Source organism: Pongo abelii, chromosome 4, assembly GCF_028885655.2.
Source record: "Pongo abelii isolate AG06213 chromosome 4, NHGRI_mPonAbe1-v2.0_pri, whole genome shotgun sequence".
Classification (NCBI taxonomy): domain Eukaryota; kingdom Metazoa; phylum Chordata; class Mammalia; order Primates; family Hominidae; genus Pongo; species Pongo abelii.
Window position 1 is genome coordinate 167907283 of NC_071989.2, and position 27154 is coordinate 167934436.

The 27154-nt window shown below is 34.5% G+C and overlaps 1 protein-coding gene across 1 annotated transcript in view; it reads right to left on the reverse strand.

The window, feature by feature from the left end:
* Window positions 1-496: 496 nt before the first annotated feature.
* RNF145 (ring finger protein 145) overlaps window positions 497-27154 on the reverse strand; it is a 50813-nt gene continuing 24155 nt past the window's right edge. Inside the window, exons 5-12 of the mRNA XM_063724367.1 lie at window positions 24368-24459; window positions 19061-19296; window positions 16414-16589; window positions 12080-12220; window positions 11275-11457; window positions 5710-5857; window positions 4377-4733; window positions 497-2123 (exon numbers count right to left, since the gene is read on the reverse strand). Coding sequence (XP_063580437.1) covers window positions 1758-2123; window positions 4377-4733; window positions 5710-5857; window positions 11275-11457; window positions 12080-12220; window positions 16414-16589; window positions 19061-19296; window positions 24368-24459 — 1699 coding nt within the window. The 3' untranslated portion in view covers window positions 497-1757. The remainder of the gene's footprint in view (window positions 2124-4376; window positions 4734-5709; window positions 5858-11274; window positions 11458-12079; window positions 12221-16413; window positions 16590-19060; window positions 19297-24367; window positions 24460-27154) is intronic.

Here is a 27154-nt window from a genome sequence, read left to right on the forward strand (position 1 = left end):
TTTGGATAGCAGCCTTCCTACCACTAGAGGGAGCTATCTGTTTTTGTCTTCTGCCTAACGCGGAGCACCAAAAAGATGATAAGCTTCCAGCTACACCTGGGGAGAAATGAATTCTAGCCGAGATACTGTTTCCCGCCCCCCACAACAAGTCATACTGCCTTAGTGCTAGGCTAGCTGGATAGAAGCTCTGAAATGCTCAGGCACCCCAAAAGGCTGATTCAATCTGAGTCAGAAGTAAGGTTCAGAAATGTATACTTTTTTAAAATAAAAAGCTTCCCAAACACTTCTGAAGCCCAGCTAAGTTTGCTAACACTGGGTGTAGAAGATTTCAAAAGAAATGGTCCTTCTCAATCAAAGAATTTTGCCATCTACAGGGCATTTCTGACAAGGATCAATATGTATGTAAGTCCAACTAAATTAAAAAGAGAACCTCCTAAGAACAGAATTTCAAAAAAAGCACTTTATAATGACAACAAACCACAGGAACAAAACATAATTATCTTCAAATTTAAATTTATTAAGACATTCAGCTATGTCTGTCAGTCTACATCCAAATTTGCTACTAAAAATAAAATAAAGTCACATCCCACATTAGGAATACCGAGGTCTGAAAAACACTTTTTGAGCCAAGCCTATTGTATAAATAAATGACTAGTTTCTTTTCATATCAAAATTCCCATAAAAAATTACATTCCCCCCTCCCCAGTTCTACCTGTAGCCTTGATGAATGTAAAAATTTAAATATGACACATCCTTGTCAAAGAAAAGGTGCAAAGTCTATTAACAGCTTTAAAAGTGGCATTTGCAGAGTGTGATCATACAGTTATGTACTCATTCCCAAAGTGCAAATATTGCCATAATTTAACACTGTTTTGATTCAGTTCCAAGAATTAAACATTACACAGGATTGAAAAGTACACCCAGGGCCTCTATCAGTGCCCTAAAGCCCTTCCCACTTTGGTCTCCTTCACTAAAGCGGACTCCAAAGTGTTCATTAGAGTTTTAGTTTACTTCACACAGCCAGCAAAGTATACAACATATTAACAAAAGTTTCATATACATCAAAATATTGAAGACTCCGTCATAAAATTCAAGAGTCTCAGATTACATGAATGCACCCGCAAGGCCCAAGTGCCCACCCACCCCTTCCCTAAAGCACATACAAAGAATGAGCGTGCTTCAATCTTTGAATACAATCAATGCTTCTTCATCTTTGATTTCATTTCAGTGCTGTACAAGACTCAATAATCATCTGACTGAGTTCCAATTAACTGAGGAGAAACGGGGTGGAGGAGAGGGCTGGTTGCTATTCAGACTTGATAATGAGATTGATCTGTCCCATGGAGAGTGAAAGTTCAGTTCCACTTCTGCCTCCTTCCTTCTATGCTGTCCTCATGCTCTTTATCCTCACTTTCTCAGTCCCTTCAACACTCAAAATCTGATTTTATTTCTCTCTCACACATATCAGGGGCAGTTTCTGAAGTTGTTGAGGTTGAATTTTCTTCACAAACCTCTATAAAACATCAGCATAGAACATATAAATACATTTTGATTAACATACATTGCAAAATTTCTCCCACAATGTCAGGGGATGAAAGCAGGTGGTTCCCACTGAGAGTACTTCCTGGATTAGATCCTTGGAATGTCAGTTTCCTGCCTGATCATCTCATTTTCATTCCTCAAATCAGAACATGAATTCCATCTTGAGTTAACTTCTCCTCCAGAGTATCAAAAGCATCATTCCTGCTGCTTCTCCTCTAGGCTGATTCAACAGGATGTGCTTCATCTTTTGCACTGTGAGGACATTCTTTGGGGTCAAAAGCCCCTTCCTGGTTATCTGGTCGTCTGGCGATGTGCTCATTATTGTCCCTAGAACCTTCCTGTATCCTGGTCCCTGGAGTATGCTCTTGGCCTGGGGGTTCAGTACCTTCCTGAAACATGACGTTTTGCTCAGCTCCAGCATGAGGCTGTAGAACTGGCTCAGTTCCTAATCCTGGAAGCTGGGAGGAGTTTTTCAGGTGGCAGTGGCACAGAGGGCAGGTCTCCTGGACATACAGCCATTTCTTAAGACAGCCTGCATGGAAAAAATGACTGCAAGGCGTGATCACAGCAGATTTCATGTCCTAAAAGAGGGGGGAAAAAGATACCTTATAAATGTCTGTTTTCTAGTATCTTCGGTGCTATCCCCAAAGTTCTGGTTCTAACATTTCTTTCCCACAACAGAAAATTTGTAACATAGATCTTAGAATAAAACTTACTTTATATATCAGTAATAATCCTGCTGCCATCATAGATCCCCCTTATACAAATAATGCAAGAACTACTGGCTAAGTACTTTCTAAAAGTGAAGGAAAAACCAAAAATGAGGAAGAAGCTACCTTTATAACTGGGTTTTGCCTTAGTATGAAATGCAAGTGTTACACAATTGTTGCAGTATGATTACTGGGTCTCCACTGGTATGGCAAGAGTATAATTACAACCTCAGAAAATCTGATGAAGACAGGACTTTTTCTACAGTTTTGCTTCAACACCGCTGAACAGATTATGATGAAATTATTGGCAAGGAAACAAAATCGGCCATATAATACCAGGGTATTGGCAAGGAAGTGGCACTCTCTCATTAGGGACAATGTATATACCCAGTTTTCAAGATTTGGTCTATATAAGCCAGTGTTTCTCAACTTGCATAAGAACCACTTGTTAACACATAGTCTTGGGCCACCCAAGACCTACTGAAGTGGGATATGTAACGATGGGATTCATAAAATCTATAGTTACAACAAGCCACCTGTGTGACTTTTATACACTCACATTTGATAACCACTGGAATAAGGAGTGGTGTACTTTGTATTAATATTCCTTGCATAAGATATATATGAAGAGAGAAGCCTGAAGACATGAAGTTAAAGTTATAAAGACATACGTTTCGTGAATCAACCATTAATTTTGTTTAAAGTCCCAAAACAAGCAGGTGTGGATATCCCATAAATTCCTTGCCAAGAACTGGTAACACCTGGGAGTCAACTTTTAAGCAGAAAGCCATCCAAGGAAAAGCAGCCAGCTGGGAAGCTAAGCAGTTTTACTCTCATTTTTGATGTGATATCAATAGGTAGTTCTAGCACCTCAAAAAAAGTGATGTGACAACAGGAAATACAAACAGGACTCTTGAATCCCCGAGATGGAGTATTCAGACATCAGCAGCTGAAGCTGAGGTGCTCCGACTCTGTTTTTGATGTGCTTTGTCCTGAGTACAATGAGGCTACCTAGCACAAAAGAGCTAGGGTTCACTTTAATAATAAACACAACTAAGAGAATGGCTACTTTGAAGGGAGGCAGGAACCCTACATTACTCCTCAGACCCCTCAAATGCAAAACCACCTGGAGAACATTGTTTAGCTAGGGTCAAAAAGTATGTTCTAATCACAATAAAAAATTGATAGTTGTATTTTACTATTAGAAAAAAAATATTTAAATATGCACGAATTTAAATATACACAAATACATACATACCTCACCTAAACTACAAAAGCAATCCTGAAGTAAGAATATCCCCTGTATATTGTTGACACTGTCTATAGTTTTATTCTACCAGCCTACACTCTTTGAGAGTGACTTTAAAAATGGGACATAGTTTCTGCTGTTGGCCATCATCTCTGTCCATTATTTCCAACAGTGCAGCCTCTTGCACAGGTGACTGATGATTAAACTCTAGGTCTTTTTGTTGTTGTTTTATTTCCAAAGTGATTTAAGTACTACCTTTAATTTGTAATAGAAGGCAATCATCAGGCTCTTTATGGTGCATGTGCTAAAGACTATAGGTAGGCCAACTTCAATTTTACATCAATTTGGTAGCCTTTACCATATTCACCCACTCTCACCAAATGCTTGTACCGTCGGATACTTAGCAACCCACAGGTGGGCACATATTCTCTCTACCTTTGTTAGGTACATGGATATTTCTTCCCCACTCTGGGAATACTAGAGGGAAAAGAGTCAGAATTTTGGCACACCACTTTTCAGGAGTTGCTGACCCCTCATGGATAGTATATTCAATAGTCCGTGTGAGTGTGTATTCAGGAGTAAATATAAAATGCACCTGACCTGTTTTTCCTTTATTTATGGGTGAGCAATAATGTTGAAAACAACAATACATTAGAACCCAAGGGACTAAATTTAAACCTTAATTTAGAAATAAAATGGAAATATTTTATCAGGTCTTTAATATAATTTCTGAGTTCCATCTTTTTTAATCCAGAAGATAATTTTGCCTAGAAATTTAAGTTAAATTTGGTTAATATGGTTACAGTCCCTATGGTTACAGTCCCAAGGGATACACTGTATGACTTACCCAAACACATTCTTATTGAAGGAGTTACCTGATAACAGATGGCACAAATATCATTGTGTTTCTCAAGCTGCTCTTTCGTAGCAATGGGTAACGATTTAATCTTATTCACAGCATCCCTGCGGAGAAGAAAGCTCTTCCACCCCAGCTGGGCCCGAAGCCACACGTTGTAGTAGGAATGAATGAAGATGATCATTGAGCCCATCACTGTCCATTCTCCAAAGATGGTCTCTGAGACGCCATAGGCCACCACACAGAGGGCCACAAGAAATTCCAGCAGGCGGTAAGTGCCATTCACATAGTAGATGACATCATCCATGTTTTCCACTGGCTCTTTTCTGAATTCCTCAACCATAAATAAGACATAAATAAAAAGTGTTCCCAGAACCTGAAAAAAAAAGTACGTATCTTGAAATATGATCACTAAGATACTTTTTTCATAGGCTTTAAACAATAACACATTCCTGATGTTTTTAGGATGCAATATTTCAAATATAAAGAAGAGTATCCAGGGAAAAAAATGTTTTAATAAATAAAAAATCAACTCTAAAGAGAAGACACTGATGTAACTAAAATGTGGGTGATCTTAGTAATCCAGGTATAGATAACAAAAAGCCACACTGTCAGACATGACTTTCCTAATTCTGATGAGTAATCAATTTTTTGATTCATCTTTTTCCCTTATTCCTTAGGTCACCAAACCTCATCAACTCCATCTTAATTTTCTTCATACCATAGTCATTCCTGTTCTACAACTCTGAAAGAAGTTTTACTTCTGCAAAAAATAATGAATAACTCTTCACTGTGTTATGTTTTCTTTTACTTCTTAGGTAGCAAAGATCTTCCTTTAAGTTATAATAAGCTTATCATTTCTAGGGCAATATTTTGTGTGTGCATGTCTGTGAAACATGTATCATATCTGTATGTGTGTAATACACACACACCATATACATATATATTTATATATATCATGGAACTATTGGTATTTTTGAGTGGAATTTAATTTAAAAAACACACTCCAAATAAGCTCTAACACAAGCTCTAAAAACTTTTAATATTTTAGTTACTTATCAATTTAAGATTTATATGACACCTCTGTATCATACCATTTTGAAAAAGAGAAAATGAAAGGCTTAATCACCTTCATAAAAAATACAGTGACATCAATAGGTTTATGTAATATTTTCATAACCTGCCATCTAACTCCTGTGCTCAAATAAATGTAATGTGTTCTAGTAAAGACAGAGAAGTTATCACCTGAATGGAAACTTATAATCATTCATCTTGAAAAAATTTAATTCCTCTTCTGGGAGGAAAAATAACAAAATCAGTTATTATACAGAGTTAATTAATCATAGGCTTACCTGAAGAGAGGTAAGAATGCTGCTGGAAATAATGATAAGAAGCCAAAAATCCATGTGGAAAAACTGGCAAATCATATAAGCCATATAAGCAGGGAATACCAATAAAAATAAACAAAGGCTTACAGCACGGAAGTGTTTCCACAAGCTCCTGGAGAAAGACAAAATTATTCTTTTTAAGTGCCTGCCACCTAGTAGCACAACCACTCACATCAGCAGCTAACATCTCTGGTGCCATGATCAAATTTCACAAATTCCCACTGAACACCCTTCTCCATGCCAGTCACTGTACTAGAGTTCAGACCAAGTCACACAGGCTTGGCATGTCAAAGCCACCACACTCAGTCAATTGCAAAGTACAGCTGATTTTCTTTTGTTCCTCAATAGTTTGCTTTCAATTGCTACTCCTAGCAATTTCAAATTATTTCAGGCTTTTGTAGCCTTAAACCTTAACAGTTTCAATAATTTTTCCTGGTTAAGACAGGGAGGGAGTATTAGAATAATTTGTGGTCTTTTTCAAATCTTATGACACTCTCTTCCCACTCATTCCACTTATGATGAGAATCTCTGCTGTAGAGAGTGCAGTGTAACTAATAGGAATGACTCTCCAATGAGCAGGTATACTCATCCTCACATCTGCTGTGGTCAGGGTAAGTGGGAGAAGTGACTGAGGGCAACTGTATTGTAAGATCTATTAGCTGGTTTTCCTCCCTCTTCCAGCCCTGATCTATCCAGGACACTGCCAGCCAGACTAATCTTCCTAAAGCTTTACTATCGTAATATTTTCAACACTGTCTCTAAATTTTTGAGTCTGGCATTTGAGGTCCTCCACTCCTAATTTTTCCATCCAAGCTTGTCAAATCTGTTCCTCATAAACCAAACTGGTTAACTAACTGCCCTCTCAGCAAAACACAAGCACGCTTATGTCCCACTAGAAATTCCTCCATTATGCTCTCAATTTCTCTAAACCCTTTAGGCTAGTTCAAGCTAAACAACTTTGGCTTTCAATTGAAATAAAGCTCATGGCTACCAAAAAATTTAAGCTGTTTTAATTAAACATCAACATTTGTGATATGTTCTCAAATCCAGGTAAAGCATCTCAAAGAGACACAAATAACATAAATCATCTTTCCTACCTTTAATTATAATATAGTCAGGAAGTAAAAATTACCACACACAAGGTCAAATGCTATAACAGTGTGGTCCTATCATAATCAGTAATTCAGAGAAGAAAGTTAATTATTATGGTGAAAATTAAAGCCGCATACTTCGGAAAGTGTTTTAAATTTTTTCTTGCCAAAAATAATAATAATAATAATCAGAAATTAAGGAACAAATGTAAACTTGTCAGTAGCTTTGCTTTGAGATTCAGCAATTTTAAACTTTTTAAAGAAAGGCAGTAGCTGTACTGTGTTAGATGATGAATTATAGATCTAATAGGGCAATCTGCCTTAAAACCGTAAATATATTTTTTTAAAATCAAGCCAGCTATGATTTATATGAAATATGTACATATTTATAAACACACATGCATGTATTTAAGCACACACACAGAAATGTATATACAACAATGTTATGTCAAGAGTTTTACATTTATGTCTAATTTTAATACAGGTGGATATATACACACAAACATATACAGACACACATATATGTCCTTATCTAAATAGTTAAAATTAAATAAAAGCAAATTTCAAATAAAATATAAAAAGAATAAGGGAAAATTACATTGAAACCTTGTGCAATTAATAGGTTAAGCACTATAAAAATGACAACCCATTTCCTAAAATGTTTGCCTTTTGAAGATTTGCTACATAATTTGAATAAGTAGATCACAGTTCTAATATTACTTGTTAAAAACTGCAATAAAATTTACAGATAAAATAGCCAATTATTTCTGTGGCTAAAACTAACTCACACATCCTCCTAAGCTAAACATGGAAATTACCTACAGTTCAAGGCAACTCCAAAGACATATTTATGAAGATTTTCCCCTTAACAATTATTTAATTAATAGAAAAATTGTTTCATGAACTATTAGTATCATCTCTTAATTGTCCTCTAACTTGAGAATTACGATGCTTTTCCTTTCCTTTTTTAATTCCCAGTACACTGAATTGAATTCATCACAGTCCTTGATTGACGATGTACTGTCATCATTGGTCTGTGCATGTCCCTCCTTTTATTTAGTCAGTAATCTAATTAACTATTGTCAATAATGTAACAAGCATTTATGAACCCACTTCCCACATACAGGTGAAGGCCTGGACAATAAACCACATCTAACGACAGGGGCAGGCCTGCCTATATATACCATGTCCTCGACCCTCTGCCCCACGAAACCACTATCTTGAATCCTGTGTGCTTCATTCTCTTGCCTGCTTCCCTTTTTATAGTTTGGTTTTATCTATGTGTATTTCTAAGTATTACAAATTTTAAAATTTTGTTTTTAACATAAAAATAATATCCTACATTATCATCTTTTTGGATTTAGTTTTTTACCTCGTGCTGCTATGATCATTCATACTGATTTGTGGGTCACTATTTTTAACATAGCACTGTGACTATTATCACATTTTATCATCTACTTTCTTGTTGCATTGGCATCTGGGTTGTTCCCAGGCTTCTGGTGAGGTGAACTGTTCTACGAACATTCTTCTACATGTCTCCTGCTGTACACATGCAAGAGTCTTTGAATATATACCTATGAGGAGATCATGCCAAACTCTCTTCCAAAGTGACTACACCACTTTACACTCTCATCGGTACCATGGGATATCCTGTGGAGCTGCAACTTCCCCCATCATAGGTATTGACAGATATTTTCCCTCCCCTTTCTATGTCCTTCCTTTTGATTGCGTGTAAAACAGTATCTCACTGTAGCCTTCACATTTCCCTTATCATGAATGATGCTGAACTTCTCTTCATGTTTGCATTTTTCTCTTTTCCTAAATGCCTCATCAAGTTTTTTGTCCATTTCTCTTACTGATGTGTAGGAGTGATTCTTGATCAGGAGTGCATACTAGAAATATTTTCTTCCAGTTTGTAATGACCATTTCTAACTTAAAAACTGCTATTAATTCTAATATTAATCGTTAAATGTATTAATCTTTTCTTTCATAGTCATAGTCAATCTCAGTCTTCCATAGTCAGTTCTGTCAGTTTAAGAAATCTTTTCCTACTCAAAAATATACTAATCTCAGTGGAATTTTAACTTTCTGTTTTTGACATTTAAGTCCCTAACATACTGGAGTTATTTTGTTTATAATGCGAGATAGGAATCCAGTGTTTTTCTAGCTTCATTATAGAGCAGCACCTGTGTCCACTCATCTGGCATGCCACTTCTGTCATATACCAGAGTTCCACCCATATGTGGCTCAGTCTGGGGTCTCTATTCCACTGGTCTACCTTAAGCCAACATTACAAATGCCTCACAATATCTCCTGCCATGAGTGAAATACTTCAAAAATTGCCTGATTTATTTCAATATTGGGATTACAATGGCTTCACAGAGTGAACTGTGAGGTATTCCTCTTACAGTTTGAAAGTATTTGTTTTAAATAATCTGCCAAGTGTGGTGGTGTGCACATGTGTCCCAGCTCCACAGAAGGCTGAAGCAGGAGGACTGCTTGAGCCCAGGAGTTCAGGTCCAGCCTGGGCAACATAGTGAGATTCCATCTCTAAAAATAAATAAATAAAAAAAATAGGGATAACTGTCCTTTGGAATTTGGTTGAACTTGCCTGTAATATCATCTGGCTCAAGAAGTTTGCCAACTGCTTTCATTTCTTTAACTGTTATAGAACTATTCAACTTTTTAGTTCTTGAGTCAGTTGTGTTAAGTGGCATTTTTCTCTTAACTTTATTTCATTTGTTTTAATACTGGCATGTAGCTGATGGTTAGTCTCTTATTACTGTAGGCTATGGTGGGAGGGAAGAACAGAACAGAACAGTTCATGTCTATTTTTCCTCCCACAGCCAAGAGGGGAGCCTCTCCTGCCTCAGGTTAATGCAGCTGCAGCCACAAGGAATAACACAGACACCAATTCAAAGTACCCCAGACCCATATACAATGCTTCTCAGTTTGCTCCTTTCTCTCTAAATCTCCTCTGCATCTAATTTTGGAGAAAGCCAGTAGTGAGGACAGTTCAGTATCCTGGGAAGACCCACAACAGCATCTACTGATTCTTATAGTAGTGGAACAACATATTTTTTCTCTTTTCTAAATATTAGTTTTATCAATATATACTAAATTAATTAGTGTAATTAATAACAAATGACATTGACAGAGATGACAAAATACTAATTGTACTTAGGTCAAAGAAATCTACTTTTCAGATCTACTAAGTGGCTATTTAATTGTGCTCACCCTTGAGTTCAACATTTTAAATGCTTCAGTCAAGAAACCTTAAACATCACAAACAAATGTGAAATAACTACAATCAACTATGATGATTAAGAAGACCTGAAACATGTCTAAGAGTTTGGGCTTATTTAAATTGATTTTTCAGCCATCCTACCACTTGAGAAAATTATATAGAATGTTTGGCAATGTGTGTTATGGGATACAAAGATGAATCTGATGTACTATAATTAAAATGCTAATTTGGAATGTTTTAGAAATCAGCTGATACAATTCTACCTCCCAAGAGATTAGCTGCTCCCTTACTATAAAAGGCTACCAAAGCAGCAATAAATTCAGATGTATTTCTATAATCAATAATCAGAATGCGGATAGAGAACTAGAAAAAAACAGTGACATCGAATTTTAAGAAATTCTTTACAGAATTTCCTTGTATAAACTACAATAAAAAGACTGTATCTTTAAGGAACTAAATAATAGTTTGGCTTTTATCCCTCACAACAATTTCTGGATACCTCAATTATCCTGATTTAATCATTATACAATGTATACAGCTCTCAAAATATCACACCAACCTCAAAAATATATACTACTACTATGTATCAATAAAATATACAGAGTTTAAAATTTTACTGTAATGCAAGATGTACATGAATCCAACTATTAATTTCATTTGGTCCTAAAAGTTGTCAAGAATCCTTATAATCCAGACAGTTGAAATTGTCTAAAACTCCATCAAATGAGGCTGTTTTTCCATAAATTTCTATTTTATGATTACCTGATAGCCTCTATTTTCCTCTCCTTCATTTGCATTTCACTTCATGCTTTCTCTCCTTTAACTAATTTACACAGAATAAAATTAAATATTATTTGTTACATTTATTATGCTAGACTAAATTTTATGCTGTATGTTAATTTTAAAACTGGACAAATATAAAAAGTATTAAATTCATCTGAAGCAGAAAAAGTTAACTTATAATTACATGGCCTTTGATGTGATTTTTAACTAAAAAATCTTGAGAGAAAAAAACAAAAGTCAGACATCTCATATAGGAAAAATAAAAACATAAACTTGTTGAATTAACCTAAGCTAATACCAATTACCCATATCCATTTTGTCTCTAAATATTCCCTAAATATTTAGACAACAAATGCATGTAAAGAATACTACATGAGTTAATTTAAAGAACATTAAGAGGTTTCTTACTTGTCTCTAGATGCTCCCAGTGCCAAAACAATAGGATCTGCAATTTCTAACATAGACTGTAGGATAGAAGCTACGACAATGAAAAGGATAATACTGAGCAGGAATGCCCGATGAACAACCTGCAGTTCTATCAGCCCAGTCTGCACTGCCAGGATTAACAGCGTTACTCCTTCTGTCATGCCCCTAAAAAAAGCATACATTTTCAGAAAACATAAAATAATCTGAATCTCATTTAATTCAAAGAGAAAAATAATCCAAAGGCTCAGACTCTTGTTATATATTTTAAAATCTATTCTGACTTAATCCAGACTAAAAACCTGATCAGTATATTAACCTTATAACATTAATGAAATAGTCATATATATCACTACATGTGCAAAGGCACAATAGCTATTATTTTACCACACAATGAGGGCAAAAATAATAACTTCTAAGACAAACAGAAGTTTTCCAACCAGACTTTGTAAATGAGCCAGGTATTAATATCAAATACTGTATAGAAATCAGATTTTAACAGGGCTAAACTTCAAATGGGAAAAAGCAAGTTTCTGAAAATCTCTTAAAGAAATCTAGGAAAGGAAGGTGTCCAATATTCATCATAATATATTAATACATACAATACAAATACATCATTAACATGGAAATGTATTTTTTCATAGTATTTTAGCCCAAATGTTGCAACCATTCAAAAAAAACTCTCCAATTCCATTTCTTCTAAAATTCATCAGCCAAAGAAATCCATCATTACTTCCTCAAGTTATCTATAGTATTTACATTTCTAGACATAATCAAGGAAAGAACTTACCGATTCATGGCAGGATCATTCATGAAAGCTCGATAACCCTGCAAGTAAAACTTGCAGAGTGTGAGAACACCCAAGGCAACAAAAGAAACCGTGAAGACCAAACCCAAAAGAGAGTAAGGAGTGCTGCAGCATTCCGCAATACTGGAAAAAAAGAGGGGGAAATTAACAGACATAAACTTTCCATTTGCATTAAAAACATTTGAGGCCTTTAAATAATCACCAAGCTTGATTTGATCCTCATTAATTAAAACATCTTAAACCAAAATGTGAGGTGAAATCACCCAATTACTCCATTAATAATTTAACCATCTTATTCATCTTCAAACCCACATTTTTCTATCTCATTGGCAAATATGCAATACGTAGCACCAGATCTGAAACAAGGTCTTATTTATCTATCATCTTCAAATACAGTAAGATTCAAAAAGCCTAAATGTTCACATCTCTTATAAGAAATATATAATTAGCATGCTGACAAGTATTCAAAAGAAGCTTGTACAGTTGCCCACTGTTCTTCCTGAAAAATGTTGGCTGTTCAAATTGTTCACTGTGCTACATTATAATATGAATACTTGCTGCAACTCTTTATTTGACCAAACTGCTATGGAGCAGGGTGTATCACTCCTCCTACTCCATCAGTATCTTACATACTAATGGTATTTTAAAATTTAGGTTGCGACAAAGGCATTTTTTAAAAAGGGGTTACTTCAAAAGCATGCCCAATAATTTGCTCCAAGACTATTTAAAAATAATTTTAATATTAATTTTTAACATAAAAGTTTGGTATGATACTATTCATAAGGATAACTGGAAGACATTACACCAGAACTTGGAAATATTTTCATTGAACTTCTTAGATATTAACATATATGTATTTTATAAATACATGTACTATTATGTACTGAGATGGATTTAGCATTTACACAATATCTATCTTATATATACATATATTGATTTGAGACACGGTCTTGCTCTGTTGCTAGGCTGGAGAGCACTGGTACAATCATAGCTCACTGCAGCCTTGAACTTCGGGGCAAAAGCAGTCCTCTCACTTCAGCCTCCCAAGTAGCTAAGACTGTAAGAGCGTGCCACTGCGCCTGGCTAATTTATTCTTTATACAGACAAGGTCTTGCTATGTTGCCCAAACTGGGCTAAAACTTTCTGCCTCAAGCGATCCTCCCACCTCAGCCTCCCAAAGTATTGGGGTTACAGGCTTGAGCTAATGCTCCCACCCCTTATGTAGTATCTACATCTTAAGCTTTAAATTTCAAAGAAGAATTTCACTTATATAGATGAGGAATTCATTCAGGCAATCAATGCTTGTCCTTTACTACGCAGCTCCATGCTTCTATATAGTTATCTTTCCTACACAATTGCTTATTAGTTGGTTTTTATGTGAAAGCATCTAATTTTACATGGTACCAATGTACACTATGATGAGAAAAAAAGTCTGGTTTTCTGTTAGGAGCCAAAATATCCACCAATCATGGTGGTTAATAACTAGAAAAAAATAATTAATTTTATGACATTCCTACAAATTTAATTTCTGAAATGTTTGGCATTTTCACACTGAAATCATTAGTAACGATTTTAAACAAATTGTGTATAATTTTACAACATGAGAATCATGGCTGAAAACCAACTAAAATTTTACTTCATTCTTATTGAAAAAGGCTGAAAATTTAACCAAAGGTCCATACTATTTCTCTATTTTTACGGACATTTCTCCATATTTAGAGAAATTTTTTACACCCACACAATATGATTTAATTACGTATTCAAATAGAGCACTTTCCTTTTCTCTTATTTTAGAAAAAAAAAAAATGTGGTGCTATTTTTCAAAAGAGAGCATACTAAATACCAAAGGTTTCGACCTAGCTTCAGGGAAGTGAAAGAGTTTGGAAAATTTATAAAATTTTTCTTTGCTCTCTCTTCATTCAGTAACTCATTTTTATTAAATCTTAATTTCTATTTTCTGGCTGCAAAAAAAACCTTTTTTTTGATTTGCAGTTTGATCTGGTGTGCTTTATTGTTGGTTGGTGTGTTTGTTTAGTCAGGGTATTCTGGTAAGCTCCCAATCTCTTTTTCTAAATAAGTTGTTTTTTGGCAAAGAAACATAAACATTACCAGGCACACAAAAGCATAAATAAGAACAGAGAATAACTCTTACAGAGATATAAATTAACAAAAGAACCAATATGGGAACTTCTCAAAGCAAATTACAACATTCTTATCATGAAAAAAGGCAATCTATCCTGGCTATGCACAGAAAAAGAAGAGAAAAAAATTATGTTAGCAAGATATCTAAACTTCATAGAATATTCGAATATTATTTTCTTACTTTGTAAATAAGTCCAAATGCATTCATGGCTTAGTAAACTGTTAAGCCTATTGCACTATGCTATACCTCATCTTACTGTGCTTTGCAGCGGGTAACAGTCTGGTTTAAAGCACCACCAATTCAGTCTCACGCTGAGGTTATTATCCTAACCACAGAACTGTCTCTCTTTCTCTTTAAATTCAGTTACTTTTTGGGTCATTTTAAAAGTCTTCAGGCCGGGCGTGGTGGTTCACACCTGTAATCCCAGGACTTTGAGAGGCCGAGGTGGGTGGATTACCTGAGGTCAGGAGTTCAAGACCAGCCTGGCCAACATGGTCTCTACTAATAATATAAAAATTAGCCAGGTGTGGTGGCACATGCCTGTAATCCCAACTACTTAGGAGGCTGAGGCAGGAGAATTGCTGGAACCTGGGAGGCAGAGGTTGCAGTGAGCCGAGATTGTGCCACTATACTCCAGCTTGGGCAACAGAGCCACACTCCATCTCAAAAAAAAAAAGTCTGCATAAAACCTCCATAATACTTATATCAAAAACAAATTGCAGTCAAATTTACTTAATACTAAATTAATCATTAAAATGTATTTGACTTTGACATCAACTTACTGCATGTTTATAGAAGCTACTTATAATTGTTATTCATTTTTATAAAGTTCAAAATCTGATTCAGTACCAATATAAGTTTATCCCACTTATTTGTTAAAACAGGTTTTTGTCTCATATATTTTTAATGATATTTACATTTGTGTTAATGCTTTCCTAGTAACATGCTCCTTAAGGATAGTAAACTTGTCTTAAATTTCTCATAGCCTACACCACTTAGTACACAGTCTTCCATCATACTGGATGGCTGAGAAACAATGACTATTAACTAGAACTTAAAACTGTTATCTACCTATATTTACTTTATAGGAGGACAGATTTTCATCCCTACTTTTTAAAGTGACAATGAGTGAGGGAACCAAGATGTATATTCATGTACTAGATTCTGAGAATGTGAGATTCAAATTCAAGAGTGGAAAAAATAACAAATGTGGATCTAGCATAAGCTCACAATAAAATGGGAAAATGACTCAAATGACATGAGATTTAAAAAGACAAAACAAAACAAAAACCCCTAAATATTAAAAACTGAGTCTTAGAATTATTTTGGGTTAGACCAAGCTTGACTAACCTGTAGCCCAGGACAGCTTTGAATGCAGCCCAACACAAATTTGTAAACTTTCTTAAAACACTATGAGATTTTTTTTTTTTTGTGAATTTTTTTTTAAAGCTCATCAGCTATCGTTAGTGCTAGTATATTTTATGTATGGCCCAAGACAATTCTTCTTCCAATGTGGCCCAGGAAAGCCAAAAGATTGAACACCCCTGGGTTAGACAGTAAAGTACTATTATCTACCCATTTCACCAATTACCGGACTCTATCTCGATACTGAAGGCAACAGCGACATAGGCAAAGTATACAGAGTAAGTCACAGGCTTCAAACTCAGGTGGGTCTGAGTGCCAGTTCTGCTTCTTTTGGCAGTGTTACCTGGGGCAAGTTATTCCTGGTACAGTTTCTTCATCTATAAAATGGTAATTATAATAAAGGCACCTATCTCTTAGCGTTGCTGTAAAGATTAATGTGAGGCAAAGTGTTTAATGGTATGGTACATTTTAAATACTCAATAAATGTTATTTTTATAATATACTTTTTTCTGACTGACCCAATAATTTTAACTTGAAATTGAAAAAATACTTTTACAATTTGCTATGTACCTTTCCACAGATCATTTGCTACACTCTGGTCCATAGTGCAGCCAAATAAACCACATTATTATATTAGCACCTCCCTGCATTGCCAAACCTAGGTATCCAGTGAATGAAAATCCTATCTTAACAAAATACGAAGTTGTGTAACATGAACAATAAAAGTAATCTGCAAAACTTACTATTCCTAGATCAAAGTTTTCTCTTTCTAAGGTTACATATAGTATCATAGGCTCTTATTAATTACCTCGTCAGAAAAAGGAAAAGAAGCCTCTCACGTGATGCAGGCTGATCTCGAGTACTGAAATAGGAGTAAATCTGAAGAGCAAATAAGACGAGCCAGAAAACCATGAAAAGAACAGGGACTACCAGTTGATTCCATAGGGACATTCCCAAGGCGAGAAGGCCATATACCTCCACTACCTAAATAAAAACATAAGATAGGAAAACTTCCTGCATTACCACCAATAAACACTTTAAATACTTAAGAGTCAAATTAGAAGTAAAATATTAAATAACTTTTCTTTTATTGCAAGACTGTTTCAGCTAAATTCGTTCAAAGTTAGCCTATATAGTTAATAAATAGTATGTTTTTTAAAACTTACTAATTTTGCATTATTATTACCACTTGACACACACTTATCTGATAGCAACAGTATACTGTCCTAATAGTTCAGGGATAAGGTCAAAATAAGGTCATATTCAGTACAAAATAACCTTAAAAGGTAGTTTGAGGAGACCTGGTAAACACTCATGTCTAATCAAAATAATCAGGACTAGCATGAATTGAAACAACACTGCTTCAGGCACTAGGAAAAAAAATGTAAAAGTAAAAACTTTCAGGGTTTATTCAGAAATGTCACAAATGAGAAATACTTCAATGGAAGAAGAGCACTTAATCACTGGAAAAAATTTTTGCAGAGCAAAGATAGTTAGCAAGTCTTTTTCTCCCATACAAATCAATTCCCCTTCCTCCTACTGTGTTTTTATCAAGCTATGTTTTTCCATTTGGTTTGCCAAGTGTAAGTAACACTAGGAAAAGGATATATCTTTAAAAAAAAAAAAGGCTTAATAATCTGCAACTCACTAAATTAGTTTTCCAGTTTATAAAACATTCTTCTTATGAAACTGATTAGGAAAAATCAATCACAGAATCTGATTCAATCTAAGAGCATAGGTGTAACCAAGTTTCTAGAGTTACTATGTCAGGGACCAGACCCTGGTGACACAGCAGGAATTCTGCCGGACAGCTTACAAAACCAAAATCTAGCAGTCAACTGGTCTTGCTCGAATCTCTCAATGTGATACCAGAATGTTTCAGTAAGGTATAAAGATCTTTAAGTATTAAGTTAAAATAAATTGACTTGCAGATTATTCTAAATTTAAAATTCTTTCATCAGTAAAGCAAAGGCTTTTTCTACAACCCAGTCTATTAACTTCTATTCTCCCCAGTGACAAAAGATTAAAAGAAAAAGGAAACTGCCCAACTAGCTGCGAAATTATTATCAGGTAAACTCATCATTAAGAGGCAGAGACTATTTTTCTTCCTTTTCAATCAAGAAACAGACTACTAAAAAAACCTGTCTGTTTCCATTTCTTGCTTATCTGATTCTTTCCTGGTCACACATTTTATAACCTATATTTCCGACAACTACATCTAGTTGATGTATGAATCTTATGGCAACCAACTAAACATGACATTAAAAAATGAAGGCTGAGGTTATTCAATAAATATTTAATATTCAATAAGTATTTACTGAATATTCATTATTTATTACAAACTAAGATAACCCTCATAAGACTGAATTCAAAGAAAAAATATGTATCTTAAATTTGTCATTCTTACCCTGAATACGACTATAACCCTTCCTGCCCTGCTTCCCCATGAAGCCACTCTTCACTGACTGTAGAAATAATCCCTTTTCTGGAAGATCTACTCCTGGGAAAACTGCCCAAGTTAATCACTGTGTAAGACGAAGATAGAATCAGGCTAAGGCTAAAAGCTTAGAGAAAGTATTCTCAAAGATCTGCCCCTGGGGCCACAAGAGAATACCTCACTTAGCTGTATCAGTTTGTTCTATCTGAGAGCTTCCTGTACCATAAGGACAGTCAAGAGGTGGAAGACAGTGACATTTTAACACTCTCTTTTTATACCAATGTCAGGTTAAAATCTATTTTATATATTACAAACTATCAGTTAAACCAAACAGAAACATTTATTTCCCAAATGTGTATTGTTTGTATCTGGGAGTAATTTATCTTAGAGCAAAGGCTGAAAAAAGTAGGGGAGAAACTTTTACAAAAAGCATGTTATGTTGGCAAAGTCAATTCAAGTACTATATCTAAATGAAATCTATCATATTATAACCCAGAACAATTTAACTTTTCTGTTTAAATTAGGCACACAAAGGGAAGAAACTATAGTCACAGTAGGACTATAATCAGAAGGAAAAAGCAGGATTTGACTTATAGGTATTCAATTCTTTATTATTTTTGTCTTCATTACAATAGCTAACACATATGGAACATTGTTTGCCTGGTACTAAACTCATTTAAATCTCACAGAACTCTATGAAGAAAGCACAGCTTTCATTATTAGCTCCGTTTTACAGAAAGTAATGCAATTATCACAAGGTTACACGGCTAGTGAACAGCAGCATCAGGGTATGATCTCAGATAAATCTGCTTTAAGAGAACCACTGCACTTTACTGCCTTCTCAATAGAACATAATCAAGAATCTTTCAGATGCTCCTAATTGGGCTGAAAATAGCTGCTGTTTTGAAACTGTAAAAATGAATGGTACCATAACTGTGAAATAAAAATGAACTATAACTCTAATGTACTTAACATTTATGTAGAATTTTATCTACCTGTTTGTGGTTGTCAGTCTTACCTGAACCAATTCTCTGTATGCAGATTTAGCAAGGTTATAAGGTACCAAAAGATTAGACCCAAGAAAATAGAGAACTTCCAATCCAGTAAAAATCATAGCAAATTTATTGATGATGACAATTGTCTCCAAAGGAACAAGGCAGAGTCGTGCTAGCAGAGGAAGCATGTGAGCTGAAAACAGCCAAATCTGCTTTGTTTTCATGACACAGGAGCATAAAGTACACACCACCAACTGACCTAAAATAGGGAATAGAATACATTTAATTTTGAGCATTTGGCATCCACAAAATAAAAACGAACAAAAAACACTGTTGATAAGGATAATAACACAACTTTTGAAGAAGTCTAACTAAAATCTCGTAGATAATATTTCAAATCAAACTTAACTTCATCTGACTATAATTACATATTCACATGTTCTGTGAATTTTGAATACTAATTCCGTAGAGCTGATCTGGAAAGAGCAGCACAAATCTCCACTGGTCGTCTGTGATGGCATGTATAATATGAAGAAAACTTTAAACAATGTCTAATTCAGTATTGTGACAATTCAGTTGCTACTGTTTATACATAGCTTCTTTTCCAAAGGTACTCAATATTTAACTGTTCTGGTCTATAGGTGAAAGCATAAAATCTAAGAGATATAATTACTTGTTCAAGATCATACTGCAACAATATTTGTTCTGATAATTTTTTAATCTTTATTTTTGGAGGGCCATGTAAACTGCCCCAAATAACTAAATCATAACTAAAAACTAAATAAATTCTTCTCACTGGGGATTACGCATGATCATTATATTAAACTCAGAAATACAGAGAAACAAAATGGGAAACTCTCAGTCTCTTATAATCCCACAACTCAAAGGTAGCCCTAAGAACACCCTGGGGTACACTGAATGTATGTAACAAGATATTTGCATTTAGCCTTTTCCAAATATTCCATAATTATAAAATGCTTTGTATGAATAAGCTTTTACATTATGACGTCCTTGTATAAACTACTTGGAACACATTTCCTAATATTCTCTTAGGCTAGGAATTACTGAATCAGAAAAAAACATTTTTAAAGACTTTGACACACTGTCAGACTGCCCTCCAGCAACAATTTACCAGTGTATAATGTGGCCATTTTTCTATTAACTTGCCACAGTGAGTATAATTTAGAGAGGGGAAGAACAGGGAATATTTCCCAAATTTTTTAAATTGGCATTTTGTTGGTTACTAGCAGCATTGAACATTATCAATAAGTATATAAAAACATTTGCAATTATTTGGTGAAATGTTCACATTCTTTGCCCATTTTTCTGCTACAATACGTATCCTACTGCCTGATCAAAATAGTAATCCTTAGTCACATGATTGCATTTTTCTAATATGTCCCTTGTCTTAATATTTTAAATAACTTTATTCTCTTATAAAAGTATGTATTGAAAATAGTCAAACCATTTTTTTCTTAATGGTACCCACCTTTAGTGCCATGGCTTATTACATGGCTACCCCACTCAAGATTACACAAATAGCTGTATTTTCTTTTAGTAATTTTTAGCTAATGTTTAATTTTAACTTAAAAATTAATACATTTGATTTATTGTGGAATAAGAAAATAAAGATCTAAGTTTGTTTTTTGCACGTTTAGTTGGTTATCTCAAAACTGGCTACTGGAATCATCCATTCCTTTCTCATTAATTTGAAATGCCACTGTAGTAAATTCCAAAATCTTTTACATATTTAGGTCTATATAAGAACCTGTTACTTTTTGTTTTCAGTGATCTATTCTAATGATGGTACCACCCTGCTCCATCATACTGATTGGACAAGTCCTCTCTCATTGCTCCTTTCAGAATTTCTTGGAGATTACTGAATGTTATTTTCCAGATTAATTTAGAATCATTAATCATATTCTCTCACTTCTTGTCAATGAAAACCAAAATGAAAACTTGAGACTTGTTTGTATCCTATCCATACACATGTTGAATATTCCTAATCCAAAAATCTAAAATCCAAAATGCCCTAAAATCTAACATGATGCTCCAAGAAAATGCTCATTGCAGCATTTTGGATTTCAGATTTGGGATTAAGGATTTCCAAACAGTAATATAATGCAGATATTCCAAAATGTAAAAAAATCAGAAATCCAAAACATTTCTGGTCCCAAGCATTTTGAATAAGGAAAATTCAATTTGTGTTAGAAAAATACAAAAATGTCAACCATTTCTACATAAGACCAAACACTTATAACAATCTACTATGTCATAAACACATATGGTATTTTATCTCACAAAGCATTCATTTTGGCCTTTAAAAAACTGATACTAAAATAATGTGAAAAATAATCATAAAGGCATAAGAAAAGAAAAACTCCTAATTATATACAAAACAAGAGGTCACCAAATGATCTGGCTTCCACTGTGTTTATAGCTATGAAACTTAAATGTCCTTGTTGAGCACAATGTAAACTTCCTCTAAGCTCTGAAAATTCCCTTAAGTCTATGCCAGCACATGTGGTGCTCAGTGCTGGGGTTACAGGCTCCCTTTATCTTCTTTCATAGAAGAATATGACTCATATGGCATATTTAAGAGAAGACTACTCCTGCTGAGGTAAAAGAAGGAAGGAGTCATATTGTTAGTGGAATTTCCCCTGAACTTCCAAAAGAATAAGTTGTTTGTCTTCTGATTTGCCTATTTCAACTTTTAACTCTGCATAAACCAAAATCCCAATGTACTCTTTAGATTTCAGGATTCCACTATTAGAAATATCTCCAAGAAGTTGGCAACCCTAAGAAATCATGGCACATTAAAATTACCTAGTTTTTCAAAAAAGTTTGTTACTGAAATGACGAAAAACACCAGAAAATTATTTTAAAATCTAAGTTGGAAGAAAACATGCTCCTTAATAGTTTATGGACTTTGGAAAGTTGAATCTTAGTTAAGTAAACAGAAGACCACGGCCACTGATAAGAAGAGTTTTAAGAAATATGCTTCATATTTATAATACAAGTATATCCATCATAAAGTAAAACTTTACAAGCTTTCTAACTTAGCAAATATTTTCATTATTGAATGTTACCATTAATAAATATGCCAACTCATAATGATAGTTATAAAGCAACATTATTTTTGTCCTCTGCTGCCTTTTTAAAATCCACTCTGTGGAGATTAGTGGTTTTCCTGCCCCTAGATAAAATCCAAGGCAAGTCCCATAACTTTTCTACTCTAGCTTAGGTTACTGTCTCAATTTAATAATAACTGAAACTTTCAAACAGATTTAAAGTTGAGACTTATCCCTTACTCTAGAGTTCAGGCATTCTAGGGAAAGCATTAATTTTGACCTTTATGCTTTAAGATAGAAAACCTGCAATTGGGAGAGGAGGTGGAGAGGTTGTGGCTGGCTTCTTTCTCTTTTTTGACCTAGTACTTCTCCCTCTCTCTCTGACTCACCCAGGATCGAAGCGGGTAGGGAAGGAGAGGGAGGGAAATAGGCAGGTTCCTACTTAAATGGACTCTTACAATGATGTGGTTGTTACTGGTGCTTCCTAGACTTGAGGTATCTAAAACTGATTTATTTTCCCCTGGACATTTTTATGGGTTCTTCTGAAACCGTTCCTATCACTGTGGCTCTCTCACCTGCAGCAGTACCCTTGGTGCTTGGTATACACCCTCAACTGGCCATTTTTGGCTCTTTTCTCAGCTCCTGGGAATCTGGAAGGTCAATCCCTGTTGAGGTCTTCTCATCCCTCTAAAAGGCCTTCTTGAACAGGACCTAAGAAAATCCTACACAGACTTTCGGGGCCACTGTCTAGTTCACAAGAAACTTATATCCTTTGCTCTACAATTTCCTGTATCAGAAGATACAGGAAAACCCTATAAGGCATTTTCATTCCACAGTCAAAACACTCAACAAGCAACTAGCCTATTGCTAGTCCTTTATATCAGATTAGAATTATAACGTAAGCCAAATGTAATTTTAAATTTTCTATTAGTGTCATTTCAAAAAGTAAAAAGAAACAAGTGAAATCAACAATATATTTTATATAATCTAACATATCCTAAACATCATCATATAGACATTCAATCTATATTAAAAGTTAACAAGACATATTAAAAGTTAACCTGGTTTGTACCAAGTCTTCGAAATTGAGTATGTGCTTTCCACGTACAGCACACCTTAATCTCAATTCACCACACTGCAAGTGCTTACCAGCCACATGTGGCTAGTTTTGGACAATGTAGTTTTAGATTTTGCAGGCCGAAAAGGCACAAGAATGATATAAGTGGAATTCTGGCCTCCTGGAAAGGTGAGAGGTAGGTGAAGGATAAAAGACTGCACACTGGGTACAGTGTACACTCCTCAGGTGATGGATGCACCAAAATCTCAGAAATCACTGCTAAAGAACTTATCCATGTAACCAAACACCATGTGTTCCCCAGAAACCTATTTAAAAAATGTTTTCCCAGCCTCGGCGACAGAGCAAGACTCCGTCTCAAAAAAAAAAAAAATGTTTTTTAATGTAAGAAAATAAAAAGTGTAACTCAAAAAAAAAGATGTTCCAGGGTGAGTCAGACACCAGTCCACAGCATTCCCCCCTTCACCACAGAAGACACATAACTCCCCAAATGGTCCCCCAGTGAATCCTCTAGTGTAAAGGGCTGGGGAAGTATTTCAGACAAAAAGAGTTCTCTCTGAAGAAATCCTCCTCTAATCTCTAATATTAGGCCTTTTAACACCTTCTACATGGGTGAGTTTCAAAGTCACAAAACAGGTTTTCTCTCACTTCCTTTTTTGCATTTTGGCATGGTACACTCTGGTAGCAGAGGTCTGGTACTTCACTTTAAATTGTATCTATATTGTTTTTAGGCCTTAGCCAACACTTCTATTTTTAACATTCTGCTACCTGAATATTTCAATCACATCTCAAGTTGTTGATGTTTCCAGACATTTATTTTTGACAATAAGGTCATGGCTTTCAACAGCAATAAGTAAATTTAAGATACTACGTGTTTCATTTTAATCTTTCAAAGTAATAATTAGCTCTATTTAAAAATTAATCTTCTCAAATACTTAAAAAACCCTTAAAAAAACACAAGCAACTGTGCACTATGTACAATATGACTATAAATACATAATCTACACATGGGGAAAAGAAGACTTAAAAAAAAAAAACCACTAAACAATGGTTATATGTGGGAAAAGTCACCATGAATCACTTTTGAGAATTCCGTTTTAAAAAAAAATGAGTATGCATGAATTTTATAAGTTAGTAAGACTGGTCAGTTCCTACCTACACTTTAATTGTTTTATAATACTTACCTATTAAGGCTGTGGTAAACCGATTCATAGAGAGAGGTTCTAAATACATTGGTCCCTCATAGGCAAACTCCAGTTCACTCCGAACATAGTCCCTAAATAAGAAAATTGATAAGAATGTATATATTAGATACATTCCTAGCAGAATCACAATATGCTTATAAAAGCATATTATGCTAATGATACCCCTTTCCATATCTAAGGAAAAATTTAGATATGAAGAATTATATACAAATGGTCTTCATCTCTGTTTTCTGTGCACTAGAAACAGACACAACTTATTGAAATGTAATTTTACCATACAGAGAAAGCTGCCAAAGCTCCACATTATGAAATTTTCTTTCTTTTCATGGCCTTATTAAATATTTTATGCCCAGTAAAAACCCAATTGAGAGGTGATTTCTCTCAACTCTACTACACTAACCAATGATATCTAGTGATATTACACTAAATATCTCCTCTTTTGGCTATCTTCCACTACCACCACCCCACCCTCATCTTATTTCCCTCAAAGTTTTGGCCCCAGTTATATTTTATTAGTCCCAAGTAGAACCACAAACTAGTTAGAAAACTGGGGGACAGGAGTACAATCCTTAAAAATTATCATTTTCAACTCTATATGAAATCTAAGATGATAATTATAATATTTAAGCAGGCTACATATTTACTTTGAAGCAAATTTTAGATCAAACAAAATATTCCTTTTAAAATTTAACTCATTTAACGTGTGACTACTGAGAAATAGTAAGCTTTAAGTAATAACCAAAGAGCCTTTACACACTCGGAAAACAGACGGGAAGCACAACCAGGGAGAATTTAGTTTATTATCAGTAAGTTAAATGGTAGTACTGGAAGACAGTTTGTCTAAGGTATTTTTGGCATCAAAGAAGGGAAGTTTGTGTAAAAAAATTCTTCCCTTTTTTTTTCAAGTTTTAATGCTTTATTCATTGTATTTAAAAGAGAACATTTCAAGTATTTCCAAACAAACTCATATGGCTGTATTTACTTTTTCCATGAAATGACTTCCCATTAGGCAATCAAGTGGAATTCCTTTAGCACTGCATAGCCAAACAAGGAAAGACCCTTACACAATCAGCTGGAAGGGTATTTCCAAAAAAGAATCAAAACTTAAAACTAAAAATTGTTAAAAGAATTAAAAGTTTCTGAGATTATAAAAATGTATGACTAAGTTATATGGGTGATCTAGCAATTCTCCTTTATCACTCTTAGATGACGGTTTCTAACACATACTGTATTAATTGTCTCTTTCTACTGAAAGAGAAAGCCAAATTCTCAAGAAGAATTATTGTAATGCAGTGGTTGTCAACCAAGGGGCAATTTTGTTCCTGAGGGGATATTCTACAACATCTGGAAACATTTTTGGTTGTCACAACTGGGGAGAGGTATTACTAGCACCTAGTGTGTAAAGGCCAAAGATGTTGCTAAATATTCCTTAATGCAAAGGCTAGCCCCTAGAACAAAAAATTATCCAGTCCAAAATGTCAACTGTGCAATATTGAGTAACCTTATTTTCATGTAGAAAGATACAAATGCAAATAACACATAAATATCTGATTACTATAGGTAATCATCAATGGAATTGTATAGTTAGAAAACTAAAAAATTAAAAGAATTATGAAGTTAGAATAAAATGCATATATAAATACTATTAATACGAAGTATTTTAAAATGCTATTTGAAAAATAAATTTATACCTAAAAGAGACATAACTCTGAGTGTCAGTACTATCCAGACCTTTAAAGCCCAATAATTTCTTTTTGGTCATAGCATATCTCTCTCCAATGGATACAGTTTAAACAGGGGCCAGAGAAAATCCATATAGACAAAACACAGATTGGTGGTTGCCAGGCGCTGGGGAGAAGGGGAGATGAGAGTAATTGCTTAATGAGTACTGAGTTTTGTTTTGGGGTGACGAAAATGTTTTAGAATTAGATAAAGGTGACAGCTGCACAACATTATGAATGTACTATATGCCACTGAACTGCTCACTTTAAAATGATTAATTTTATGTTATACGAATTTTACATTAGAAAAGGGAGAGAGGTCAGCTCCAAGAGCACTATCCCCAAGGAGAAAGCCACAAAGTGCCCCAGAAGGGCCTCAGTCCCAAGTATCTCTTTGTGAGGGACAAGAAAAGACAGAAGAATTGAGGTCCCTACCATGTTTTCTTTCCACTGTTTGGTTTTGTCACATATTATTGATATTTTATAATAAAGCTCAGCAAACTAAACATTATGCTAGAATTTCTGATTGCTGAGACATCTGTTAATTGTTCTGCATTTTTTCATAGCCTACGTTAGTTTATCCTCTTCTTAGAAACTTCTTTGTCTTTCTTTAGAGTTTCTTACCTTAAATTCTAATTTCACACAACAAAATTTCTACGGATAACTAACATTCTCTGTTGCTTTTTAACTCAAAAAGAAATTACTGAATACATAAGTGCTGGCACTCTGCTAGACTCTGCTAATACTGCACAGTCCATACTAGCATGCAACTTACAAACAGGGAGGGGAGATAAATACTTAGTCCTATAATTATTTAATTATGATGATGACAGTGCTGTAAGAAAAAATATAGAATGCTGTGAGGATTTTAAAGTCTTTCTTATTGATACATAAAAAGATTTTAAATTCACAGCGTATTTAAAAATTACATCTTTTATTCTCTATTTCTAGGTTCTATCTTTTTCATTTAACTAATAATATTTCTATCTGCCTTTTACTTTTTTATCTTAAATACTACTTATTTTACTTCTCCTATTTCATATGG